Source organism: Trachemys scripta, chromosome 1 (genome assembly GCF_013100865.1).
Source record: "Trachemys scripta elegans isolate TJP31775 chromosome 1, CAS_Tse_1.0, whole genome shotgun sequence".
NCBI lineage: Eukaryota > Metazoa > Chordata > Testudines > Emydidae > Trachemys > Trachemys scripta.
Window position 1 is genome coordinate 149,565,890 of NC_048298.1, and position 12,265 is coordinate 149,578,154.

The 12,265-nt window shown below is 43.1% G+C and overlaps 1 protein-coding gene across 1 annotated transcript in view; it reads left to right on the forward strand.

Moving 5' to 3' along the window:
* The first annotated feature begins 576 nt into the window (after positions 1–576).
* The window catches only part of CFAP44 (cilia and flagella associated protein 44), a 70,917-nt gene continuing 59,228 nt past the window's right edge, over positions 577–12,265 (forward strand). The window contains exons 1-4 of the mRNA XM_034789347.1: positions 577–617; positions 2,480–2,593; positions 7,951–8,103; positions 11,370–11,525. Coding sequence (XP_034645238.1) covers positions 587–617; positions 2,480–2,593; positions 7,951–8,103; positions 11,370–11,525 — 454 coding nt within the window. The 5' untranslated portion in view covers positions 577–586. The remainder of the gene's footprint in view (positions 618–2,479; positions 2,594–7,950; positions 8,104–11,369; positions 11,526–12,265) is intronic.

Consider the following 12,265-nt stretch of genomic DNA (forward strand, 5'->3'; position numbering starts at 1 on the left):
CGGGGGGGGGGGGGGGGGGGCAGTCAAAATTTTTTTGCTTGGGGCAGCAAAAAAAACTAGAGCCGGCCATGTTACCAATAATAATAAAAAGAACCCAGATAAGCACAAATATTTATTTTAAATATTTAAAAAAACTATTTTAAAGTAAAAAAAGTTAAAAACAATCGAGGGGTTGAAATGTTACAATCCTTTCAACAACTTTGTTAGGTTTTTTTTTAAACCCACTAACGTGGCCAATCATGTCCCTCCTCCCCACCCCCGAAAATCCTCAAAGAAGCGGTGTGGGTGTGTTGTTCAGTGTCTCTGTGTGTATATGCCTGTGTAAATGGCAACCACTATGACGGTTTATGACACAAATCTGGCCCCGCACAAGCACAGAACCACGAAGCCTCCGGCCCCCACCCCATGCACAGTACGGCACGCTCTTCTGGGCTGCTCTGCGCGTGCGCCGATTTGCCCGCTCAAGTCACCTTGCCGGGGCCTCGTTCGAGCAGGAGCCCCGGCCCGCGGCGCGGCCGTTCGAACTACAATTCCCAGGAGGCGCCGGGCCCCGGAAGCGGCTGCCTAGCAACCAGGTAAACCAGCGATGGAGGCGGAGGGGCCGCGGGACGCGTCAGGTACCGAGCGCGGGGGCAAGTTCCTTTTTTAATATACAACCCGGCTTTGAGTGACGGAGCAGCTGCCGTGTCGGGGGGACCTGCTCTGTGCCTTCCCTTAACACAAGGCCCAACACTGACCTTTATGGAGGGAAGCCGAGTTGAATGAAAGTAGCCGCTTAGCTCGCGTGAGAACGGGTGAGAGCAGCTGGGCCATGCGGAGGATGGACGGTGCTGCCTAGGCACAGATGTCAGAAGTTTGAGTCGGTGACATTTCTGTTCAAAATGCAAATGTCTTGTACGTAGGTAACCCGCACACCTCCTGGGCGTGGTGTTCTGTCCCATCCAGTGGCACCGAGACCACTTCCAGAGAGAGAGAAAATGAGTCTGCTCTACAGCCTTAGCTAACAGCCAGTTGGCTTTTAGCTCATGGGGAGAGGCTCATGCACTAAGCTCCAAAGGCCCCAGATTCGATCCCACCCGCCGACAACCGGGGTCTGTCGGTGTTACATGTCCGCAACATATCAGCAAGGTTCAAGGGCAGCACCTTACTGGTGGATCCAGACCACCTATTTTCTCCCTCTCAGACTTTAAAGCCAGAAGGGATCATCATGAGCATCTAATCTGACTGCCTGCACACCGCCTGCACGTCACAGGCCACAGAACCTCCCCCACCCACTCCTGTAATAGACCCCAACCTCTGGCTGAAACCCTCAAATCATGCTGGGAAGGGAGAGGGTGCTGAGCCTAGGGCAATCCCCAGGGGGACACGGGGCACAGGGTGGAAGTGACGGATTCGTCTCTTCCGGGACTGACCACACCAGCCAATCACACCGGCCCACGGGGGCCCCCCGTAGTGCAGGGGCTGAAGCGGTTGCCCCCATTCGCCCTACCCAAGGGACAGCTCTGGCTGTGCCTGGACCCTGTTTGATAGCCCTATCTTTTGAATAGCAGACTCTGACTAAGCTTCACCCCAACCTGCTGGAGGCAGAGTGTTTTCTATCTCTTGTCCCACCAGAACCATATAACTACGATAAGAAAGAGGGTCTCAGAATCCTGGTTGTTGCTGGGGAGAGAAAGAAGAAAGGAAGGAATTCTCTGCTACTATTCCTCTCCCTTAGGGCTTGTCTATACTTACCGCGCTGGTTCGGCGGCAGGCAATCGAATTTCTGGGTTCGATTGATCGCGTCTTGTCTGGACGCGATAAATCGAACCCAGAAGTACTCGCCATCGACTCTGGTAATCCTGCTCGGCGTGAGGAGTACGTGGAGTCGACGGGGGAGCCTGCCTGCCGCGTCTGGACCGCGGTAAGTTCGAACTAAGGTACGTCGACTTCAGCTACATTATTCACGTAGCTGAAGTTGCGTACCTTAGTTCGAATTGGGGGGTTAGTGTAGACCAGGCCAGAGTCTGTAATTTGGGTTCTCTTCCCCTGTGAATAGCTCCAGTGCCCATCTCTGTTACTAATAGTTTTCCATTGCAGCAACAACATCAACTGGACAGGAACAGCTTCACAACTAATCTGCAATTCAAATAAATACATAATAATAATAATAATAATACTTCTAAAGTTCTGAATAACAATCATTAAACTAACGAGTCATGTTAATTTCACATTGCTGCAGCTTGGCAAAACAATGAGCAACAGAAGACTATTAGAACAAAAGGCAACATTCCTTGAGTTACTCAATTCACATTGGGAAGATTTTCTTTGTAATAATGATAAGTACAAGAAGATTAACTTTTAAAAAATTAAATTCTGCAGAATTGCTGTTGTCCCACTCATGAGAACTGTGAGCTAGTATCATGTAGTTCTATGATAAAAGAGGCAGGCTAACAGAAACACAGAGATTTGTCTCAATGCCATGCTCTCGTTCATAAAGAAAAGGAAGAGGAAGATTCAGAGGAGTCAAGACAACAGGATTTAGAAGATGGAGAGAAGTCTGACATTTCCAAAGATCCTGAAACAGAGAAGCCAAAGGAGTTCTCAACAGAAGGTGAGTGGAGGTTTTCTCCAAGTCTGATGAGAGTTTAATATTTCAGTCATCATGTAAGATCCTCATTAACTCAATAGTCTAAAAAGTTTAAATTAAAAATCAAAGTTGTAGAAAAGTGTCATAATTGGCAGGAAGTTCAGAACTGAAAGGTAACTAGATCTGGGTGTGACATGCCATTTTCAAAGGGGAACTCAAAACATAACCAGCAATATTTCATTTAGTTTCATGCATTGGATAAGGGACAGGGGAGAGGGTGTTCAACAATTCCGTTGTCATATAACACTGCTCTACAGCCAAAATGCTTCTGAAATAAATGTAGTCAAACTTTACTAATTCTGGGTCACTGAGAACGAAAATGATGCTTAAAATTGTTGATTGGCTCTAGTTTTCAAGATATGCTATTGGGTCAGTATATACGACCCTTGACTTGGGAATGGCGGAGGATAAGTGAGTTATAAAGGGAAGGGATCTCAATTTAAACCAGAAATGACTAAAATACATCTTTGACTGGATCTATGAATAAATCTATGACTGGGTTTGGACAGTACTTGCTTTTTAGGCAAAACAATGAATGATGCAAATCTGAAGCTGGTATTGCGTCATACATGATATGAATTGCATCATGTTATTCCTAGAAGTCATGGATGATGCCATCATAACGAAGCTTACATCACTCTGCTGAACAAATTGCCCTATATCAGCTCTAAAAATCATACAGTGTCGTGCTCTCTTATTTGTCAGTGTTTGATTTTGCAAAGGGACACATTTCTGTTTAGCCAAAGTGAGCAGAGATGCCTCGTACTTGTGTGAACAGTGCAGATAACTTCTGCTATGTTTGTGGTGAAGTGACTTTTGCATCACAAAAGCGCAGTATAACCACTATGGTTAAGAAAGCCTATCACCTTTATTTTGGCTGCAAAATTGGAGATCAGGACAAGAGGTGGGCCCCACACATATGCTGCAACACTTGTGCAACAAATCTTTGCCAGTGGTTGAACAGGAAAAGGAAATCTGTGCCTTTTGCAGTGCCAATGATTTGGAGAGAGCCAACAGATCATACCAGCAATTGTTACTTCTGCATGGTGCCTCCAGTTGGGAAAGGTGTGTCAAAGAAGAAAAAGTGGACTGTGCATTATCCAAACATTCCATCAGCTATACGCCCAGTACCCCACAGAGAAGGACTGCCGGTTCCTGATGCACCAGAATCATTCTCACTTGAGTCCGACGAGGAAGAGGATGAAACTTCTGGTCCTGAACCATCAATGTCACAGGACCCACATTTTCTCCCATCCTCCTCCTCTGAACCACACCTCATAACACAAGGTGAACTGAATGACCTTGTCAGGGATTTGGAACTACCCAAGAGTAAGGCAGAGCTGTTGGTCTCCAGACTACAGCAGTGGAATCTCCTGGCAGGTGATGTTAGGGTTTCCATGTTCCGTGACTGTCAAAAGGATCTTGTCCCATTCTTCTTCATGAAAGGTGATCTTGTAGCCTGCAACAACATCGATGGTGTGATGGCAGCCCTCAACATGGTTCACGATCCAGATGAGTGGAGACTGTTCATTGATTCATCGAAGACGAGTCTTAAAGCTGTTTTACTGCATAATGGCAATGTTTTGCCATTAATTCCAGTTGGTCATGCAGTCCATATGAAGGAAACCTATGACAACATGAAACAACTTTTGAGGTGCATAAACTATGACCAACATCAGTGGCAGCTTTGTGGCGATTTGAAGGTTGTTGCTCTCTTGCTTGGTCTGCAGACTGGATACACAAAGTACTGCTGTTTTCTCTGCGAATGGGATATTCGTGCAAGAGATTCCCACTACATCAAGAAAGATTGGCCACTCCGACAGTCATTGGAGCCTGGGAGGAAAAGTGTTCAGCATCCACCACTTGTCATCATGTAAAGCAACCATAAACATTAAAAGACCTAGGTTTACGATTTATGATTAAAATTCTACTATCTACACAATATACATAGACATAAAATGTAAAAACTTAAATATCTTAGAAACAGTAGCCAATCAGTTGTTTTAATTGTCATATTTGAATTCAGCACATCAAAATACATAATAAATAGCACATTTTATCTCTGAAGCAGACGACTTCTCAAAAATTGTAGACCAGTGTAATCAGATCAATTGTTAATGCTCTGGTACAGAGAAATCTGGATTGCTCGGTGATGAGCTGGGTGCAAGCAAACAATATTTGTTTTCATATAGCCAAATGTAAAGTTATACATCTAGGAACAAAGAATGCAAACCATAATTCCAGGATGGGAGACTCTATCCTGGGAAGCAGTGACTCTGAGAAAGACTTGCAGGTCCTTATGGGTAATCAGCTGAACATGTGCTCTGAGGCTAGGTCTACATTACCCGCCTGAATCGGCGGGTAAAAATCGATCTCTCGGGGATCAAATTATTGCATCTTGTCGGGACACGATAATCGATCCCCGAATCGACGCGCTTACTCCACCAGCGGAGGTAGGAGTAAGCGCCGTCGACGGGGAGCCGTGGAGGTTGATTTTGCCGCCGTCCTCACAGCGGGGTAAGTCGGCTCCGATATGTCGAATTCAGCTACGCTATTCGCGTAGCTGAATTTGCGTATCTTAAATCGACCCCCCCCCATAGTGAAGACCTGCCCTGAGTCTGATGCTAAAGCCAAAAGGGCTAATGCAATTCTTGGATGTATAAACAGGTGAATATTGATTAGGAATAGGGAGGTTATCAAGGGTGGCAGGTTTGTATAATTTTTGGTGGTGCCCAGAACAGGTCCAAGTCAGGCCCCCCTCCCACATCTGATATATATATATATTTGAAAATAATGTAAAAATGGACTAGAAACAGTGAGTGTTTAACTGTTTCCCTATATTGCACAATGGGGGGGGGACACAGATGAGGGCTCTGGCTGGGGGTGAGGGCTTTGGGGTGGGGCTGGGGATGAGGGGGTTGGGGTATGGGAGGAACTCAGGGCTAAGGCAGATGGTTGATGTGCGGGGGTGCAGGTTCTGGGGTGGGGCAGGAGATGAGGAGTTTGGGGTGCAGGCAGGCTGCCCCCGGCTGGGGCCAGAGAGGACTCCCCCATCCCTCTCCCTGCCGGCAGCAGCAAGCTCTGGGGAAGGGGTCCCCCTATCCCCCCAGCAGCACACTCACCCTGCACCAGTGTCACTGCACGTGCTCCTAGGGCCCCTCAGGTCCGGGGGTTACACTTCCCCGGAGCAAGAAATCCTCATTCAAAAACAAGAGCGATAAGAGTTCAGAGGGAAAAATGACAATCAACAAACTTTTCCCTACCCTCAACTCTGGAGAGAGATTACCGGGGAGTGGGGGTAGGGGCAGGAGAAGGAGACTTCACACTGCACCTGGGGAGAAGCCCTGAAAGGAGCCGCTCACGTGCGGGGAGATGCAGCAAGGAATCCTGCTGGTCATGGGGCAGTGGGAGGCTACATTGCACCTAGGGAGACAGAGGGGAAAGAAATTGGCTCAGTGGGAGTGGGGGAGAGGAGAAGCAGTGAAGTTGTTTGCAGCGAGGACACAGGAAAACAGCTCGAGTTTCTCCCCACAAAGTGGAGATATTGAGGAGGAAGGGGGCGGGGGTCAGAGTGCCCTGGCTACAGCCACAAAGGAGGAAAACCAGTCCAGGGTGCAGGCAGGGGTGCTCCGGGGGAGGGGTGGCAGGTGGGGCCGGGGGAGAGACTCGGCCCAAAACATTGGTGGAACCGGGCCCTGAATATAGCTGGAGCATGGGCACCACAGGCCCATATAACTCGCCGCCCCTGGAGGTTATATTACCTCTGTATTTGGCACTGATGCAACAGCTACTGGAATAGTGTGTCCAATGCTGGTGCCCACAGTTCTAGAAGGATGTCGGTACACTGGGGAGGGTTCAGAACAGAGCCATGAGAGTGACTAAAGGGTTGGAAAATGTGCCTTGTAGTTATAGACTCGAGGAGCTCAATCTATTTAGCTCAACAAAGAGAAATTGAACGGGTGACTTGATCACAGTTTATAAATACCTACATGGGGAACAAGTATTTGATAATGTGCTCTACAATATAGCAGAGAAAGGTATAACTAATCCAGTGGTATGACGTTGAAGCCAAACAAATTCAGACTGGAAATAAAGATGTAAATTTTTAACAGTAAGGGTAATTAACCAGTGCAACAATTTCCCCAGGGTTGTAGAGGATTTTCCATCACTGGCCATTTTTAAATCCAGCGTGGATGTTTTTCAAAAACATATGCTCTAATTCAAGCAGCACTTAATTCAGGGAAGTCCTGGGGCTTGTGTTATTCGGATAAGAGGGGTCCCTTCTGGCCTTACATTCGATAAATCTGTAAACTTTGTTATGAAAGCACAACATTCAGCCTCAAATGCTCCACACCTATTCAGATAGAATGAAAGTTTCAGTTTTGCTGAAAGGCTTGTGGGGTCCAAAATTTTCCTACAAATGTTGGCTGATTGTGAGTATGAACATAAAATGAAATCAGCCAAGTTTGACATGGCTTAGGGTTTCGTAGCTCATCACTAGTCATTACAGTATAATTACATTTTGCATTTATAGCTCCTTTGTCCTTGGTATTATTGTTCCCATTTTATAGATGTAGAAACTGAGGCACAGCAAGACAAAATATGTTACCCAAAGTAGCTGTGGCAGGGCCAGGACTAGAACAAAGATCTTCTGACACTCAGTCACCTACCTTAACCACTAGATATGCTCCTTCCCAAGATTTCCAGATATAACAGTAGAATATATTCCTGTCATTATTTAGTTTCTTGACTTTTATACATTTAAAATATCAGCCACACACTGCATTTATGCAATGTTACACAAATTATCTTTTTTTGTTTTTCTAAAGAAAAGAGGAAGAGACAGTAGAACAAAATACAAAAAACTTCCGGTACCTCTGAATATTATTTATCCTTTGTCAAATAGCAGCAGGAGGAGGAAATCAACAGCTTCATAACTAAACTGTGATAGAAATAGTAAATAATAATAATAATGCCATCCCCAGGATTCTGAATAGCAGTGATGAAATTGACCAAACACGTTAATTTTACCCTGCTGCAGCTTGGCAAAGCTATGAGCAACAGCAGAGGTACTAGAACTGTAGACAATGCTGCATTGAGTTATATTTGATTCACATTTGGAAGATTTTCTTTGTCATTATAATGACAAGAAGATTAGTTTTTTTAAATGAAAATTTTAATTCTGAACTGTTGTTGCATATGCTTGCACCTGCTGTCCCTCTCGAGAGTATTTTAAGCAAGTATTGCAATAGTACTATGATAAAAGATGCAGGCTAAGAAAAACACAGATTTGTCTCAATGGCATATTCTTGTTTATAAAGGAAAGGAAGAATTGGAGAAAGAGAGTACTGAGGGGACTATACTTGGTGACAACTTAAGCCAGCCAGACTTGGCAGATGGAGAGAAGTTTGACATTTCCAAAGATCCTGAAACAGAGCTGGACACAGAAAAGCCAAATGTGTCCGCAACAGAAGGTGAGTAGAGGTTTTATCCGAGTTTAATGGTAGTCTAATGTTTCAATCAGCATGTAAGGTCTCCATTAACTCAGTCTAAAAAGTCAGGGGTGGGCAGAATATGATATGGTTATGTTCTTACTGTTCATGGTTACTGTGTTAGATAGAAATGGAGAAGGAATCAAGAAAGGATAGGACAGTTGTGGAAAAGAGCAAATTCTTCCAGGTGGAAAGAAGTCAAACACTGTAAAGGAATAGGATATAAGGCAGTTGATCTTGGAGAAAAGAATGAGTGAGGTGAAACTCACTTTTCCAGAGAAGTACCCTTAAATTCAAAATCAAAGCTGTAGAAAAGTGCAGTAATTGGCAGGAAGTTCTGAACGGAAAGGTAATAACTAGAGCTGGGTGTGACTTGCCATTTTCAAAGGGGAACTCAGAACAATACCAGCAATATTTCATTTAGCCTCATGCATGGAATAAGGGACAGGAAGAGGGTGTTCAGGGATCCAGTTGTCATATAACCAGACCAATGTTACAAACTTTTGTTATCAAAGCACAAAATTCAGCCTCAAACACTTCACACCTATCTAGAGATAGCATGAGTTTCAATTTTGCTGAAAGGCTTGTGGGGCTTAAACGTTTCCTACAAAAGTTGGCTGATTTTTGTGTGTGAATATGGAAATGAAATCAGCCAGTTTGGCATGATTTAGAGTTTTGTTGCTCTACCTCACCTCTAGCTCATCACTAGTTATTACAATATAATTACATTTTGCAGTGTTTGCTTCTTTTTTTCCTGAGTCTCTCACGGTGCTGAACAAAACTTGGTACTATTGTTCTCATTGTATAGATGTGGAAGCAAAGGCACAAAAAGTTAAAGTGTCATCCAAGGTCACAAAGGGAGTCTGTGGCAAAGCCAGGAATAGAACTCAGTTCTCCTGACTCCTAGTCTCCTACCTAACCACTAGATATGCCCCTTTCTAAGGTTTCCAATATGTAACAGTGAAATATTTTCTAGTCATCATTTAATTTCGTGACATTTATACATTTAAAATATCAACCACAGCACTGCATTTATGTAGCCTTGTGCATTGAAATACCATTTTGTTTTGATAAAGAAAAGGGGAAAGACAGGAGGGCAAATTGCAAACAAAAAAGAAAGATGCTATCTCTGCATTGGGTTATTCATTGTCACACTTCTGAATGTACGGTTTATCTATCCCACATTCAAATAAAGGCATCATTTGAGCCTGATGGCAGCTCTGTATGTTGTTTTATATTTAGGTAATCCACTAGTTTTAGTAATAACTCGTTGCTAGTAATTTAACAACAGTCTTTATTGGATACATAATTAACATATATACAGAGCATCTGACCTCAGGTCAGTCCATCAGTCTAACCTAATACCAAACTGCCTCCTCCAGCTGTCAGCTCCCACACCCTGGAGATTCTATTCATTCTCCTAAAGCCACAACACCACTCTCTGCATCTTCAGAGCTCTCAGTGTTCTTCCAACTTTACTGACAACTTGTGGGACTCCTTTGTGTCAGCAAAATTGCCGATTAACAACTTATTTTTGATAAGCCTGAGAGTCATGACTGCATGCATTTCCCTGTCTTGAGACCTGTTGTGGCTTATGAGCAGCATGGCCAGGAAGAAGGCAGTTTGAGAGATTGTGGAGCTCCTCTTTGAAGCTCCACAGCCTAAAGCACTGGTGGCTGAAAGTGAAAGAAAACTTGGTTTTAACCCTGGATGTGTGCCAATAAAGCAATGCTGAGGGACCAGTATAGGCCTCATGTAGTTTTATAGACCGATAACTTGTGAACCAGTACTGAAAGGAACAGCATTAGTTTCCAGCTCTGGCAAATTGTGAAACATTGGATCTAAAAATAATATTCTGGTTAACATTTTGTCTTTTTTCCATTTGAATTCTGACATGATTTTAGTGGTCACTATGTCCAGAAATAATAGAAATTGAACTCCTTGCATTATCTCATCTGAAGTACTCCTTAATTCTAGCAGTTTAGGAAATGCTGTTAAAAATTCATATGAGAAACAACTGTTGCAAAGACACCTAGGTGGTGAACCAGTACAAATGCTTCCTGGACTAGTCAACATGTGAAAGCCTAGTAATGGGATCAAAGACAAAAATTCTGATCTCTGAACTTCCTCAGCACTTTCAATCCCTATGGCATAGTACACAAACACCACTGTATTATAAACGTTGAGCACTGCAACAACATGCTGCCACTAGACCCTTGATGGCTCTCAGAATGAAATCTTCATACTCACCTTTCAGCCTGAAGCATTTTTCAGAGCTGAGTAGATTTATAATGACACATCCCTAATTTTAATAATAAATGATTGATTAATAATTAATTACAATAATTTGAACTTTCATAGGACTTTTTGCCATAGATACCAAAACACTTTAGTAAGATGGATAAGAGTTGTTATTCTCATTTAACATATGGGATAAGTGAGGTTAAGTGGCTGGCACAAATTTACATGAGATGACAGTGGCAGATTTGGGTTTGGAAGAACTCCAGTCTCTGGACACCCGACCCTGTATTCATTCAACTTGCCTGCAACTATATCTGTGACTAAGTGTAGTAGAACCTCTGGTCAAGTATTACCAGCCCCAAGTCTATTGTAGTTGGAATCATAGAATATCAAGGTTGGAAGGGACCTCAGGAGGTCATCTAGTCCAACTCCCTGCTCAAAGGGGGACCAATCCCCAGACAGATTTTTGCCCCAAATCCCTAAACAGCCCCCTCAAGGATTGAACTCACAACCCTGGGTTTAGCAGGCTAATGCTCAAACCACTGAGCTATTTGCAAGTGTACACAATCAAGAGTCAGGAATCTAAAATCATGAGATTGGCTTAAATATCCTGAGGTGGTTTGTTTTTGTTTTGTTTTGTTTTTAATAGATTTTGAGTTCTTTTCATCTACTCGGTTTTGAGCCTTCAGAATTTATGTTTTCAAGCATTTTTTCAGCAATCATGAGGGCTAAAAATGTACTTTTTATTTTAAATGAAAGCTGAGATTCATGACTCCAGGAACTGGCACATTAAGAAAAACAATAAATATCACAGAACTTGCAATATAATTCCCAGCGTCGGCAACACTGCTGTTATAATGGAACTAGGAGGCCATCTGAAAAATATAGGTGGACAGACTAATAGGTTTAATTAATTGTTTATCATGAGGGATGTAACCAAACAATACATGAATGTAGACAGATTCTTATTACTGATCTGTCTATAAGACATGCTCTTGTTTATAAAGGAGAAATGGAAGTCCCAGAGAACGGGAGTTCTGATGAGAACAAACCTAGGAAAGGTTCGGATCAGGAGGATCAGGCAGATGTGGAAAAGTTTGACTCTTCAAAGGATTATGCAGGAGAGCAGGACGCTGAGAAGATCCTCGAACCATCAGGAGAAGGTGGGTGGATTTTTTCCAGCATTTGCAGGTCGAATACATTCCAATTATATAATAACTTCTCCATCCTCCAGTGTCCCATGATACGATGTTTGTCAGCACTCTGCATTTCATTGGCTATTTCCACTCCCCTGAAACTGGAATCCCCCAAGTGATCTTTGCTAGCATAGATTTTTATCCAATGTGAAACTAGGGATGGATTCCTTAGGGACTTTTTATTTCTTGGTTTGAAAGCTCTGGTTCCAGAAAAAGAAAAGGGGATCCAGTTAGACATTAACTGTGCATTTCCATGCTTTCAAATGTTCAAGTTTCTTTTAAGTTGAACCTTAACGCTGAATTTTCTGGATTTCTAATACTTTTTTTTTTAAACTACAATAGTCTTGAAAGTTGTTTTTAATCTTTAAATTGCTCATATATACTTTCAATCTTAACTCCATCTTAAAGTGTCTTGTTTGGGAATAGATGCTTACATGAAATCAAAAAAAGCAAGAGACACAGAGAAAGTTAAGATTGAGACTAAGGTAAAGGTAACTTGCGAAGGAGACGAAGGGGGAAAAAGGCTTTATGCTTATTTAATTATTTATTTACATCTTTGTGAGGTAGTTAGGAGGTCAAAAAGCTTTTTAAATTAAAAGACAAACATTTCTGCTTGTTTTTTACATTAGAAATTCAGGTCTTGTCTCCCCTGGAAGACTGTGGCAACTGGAAAACTAGTGCAATTATGACATCATGAGAAGCAAAAG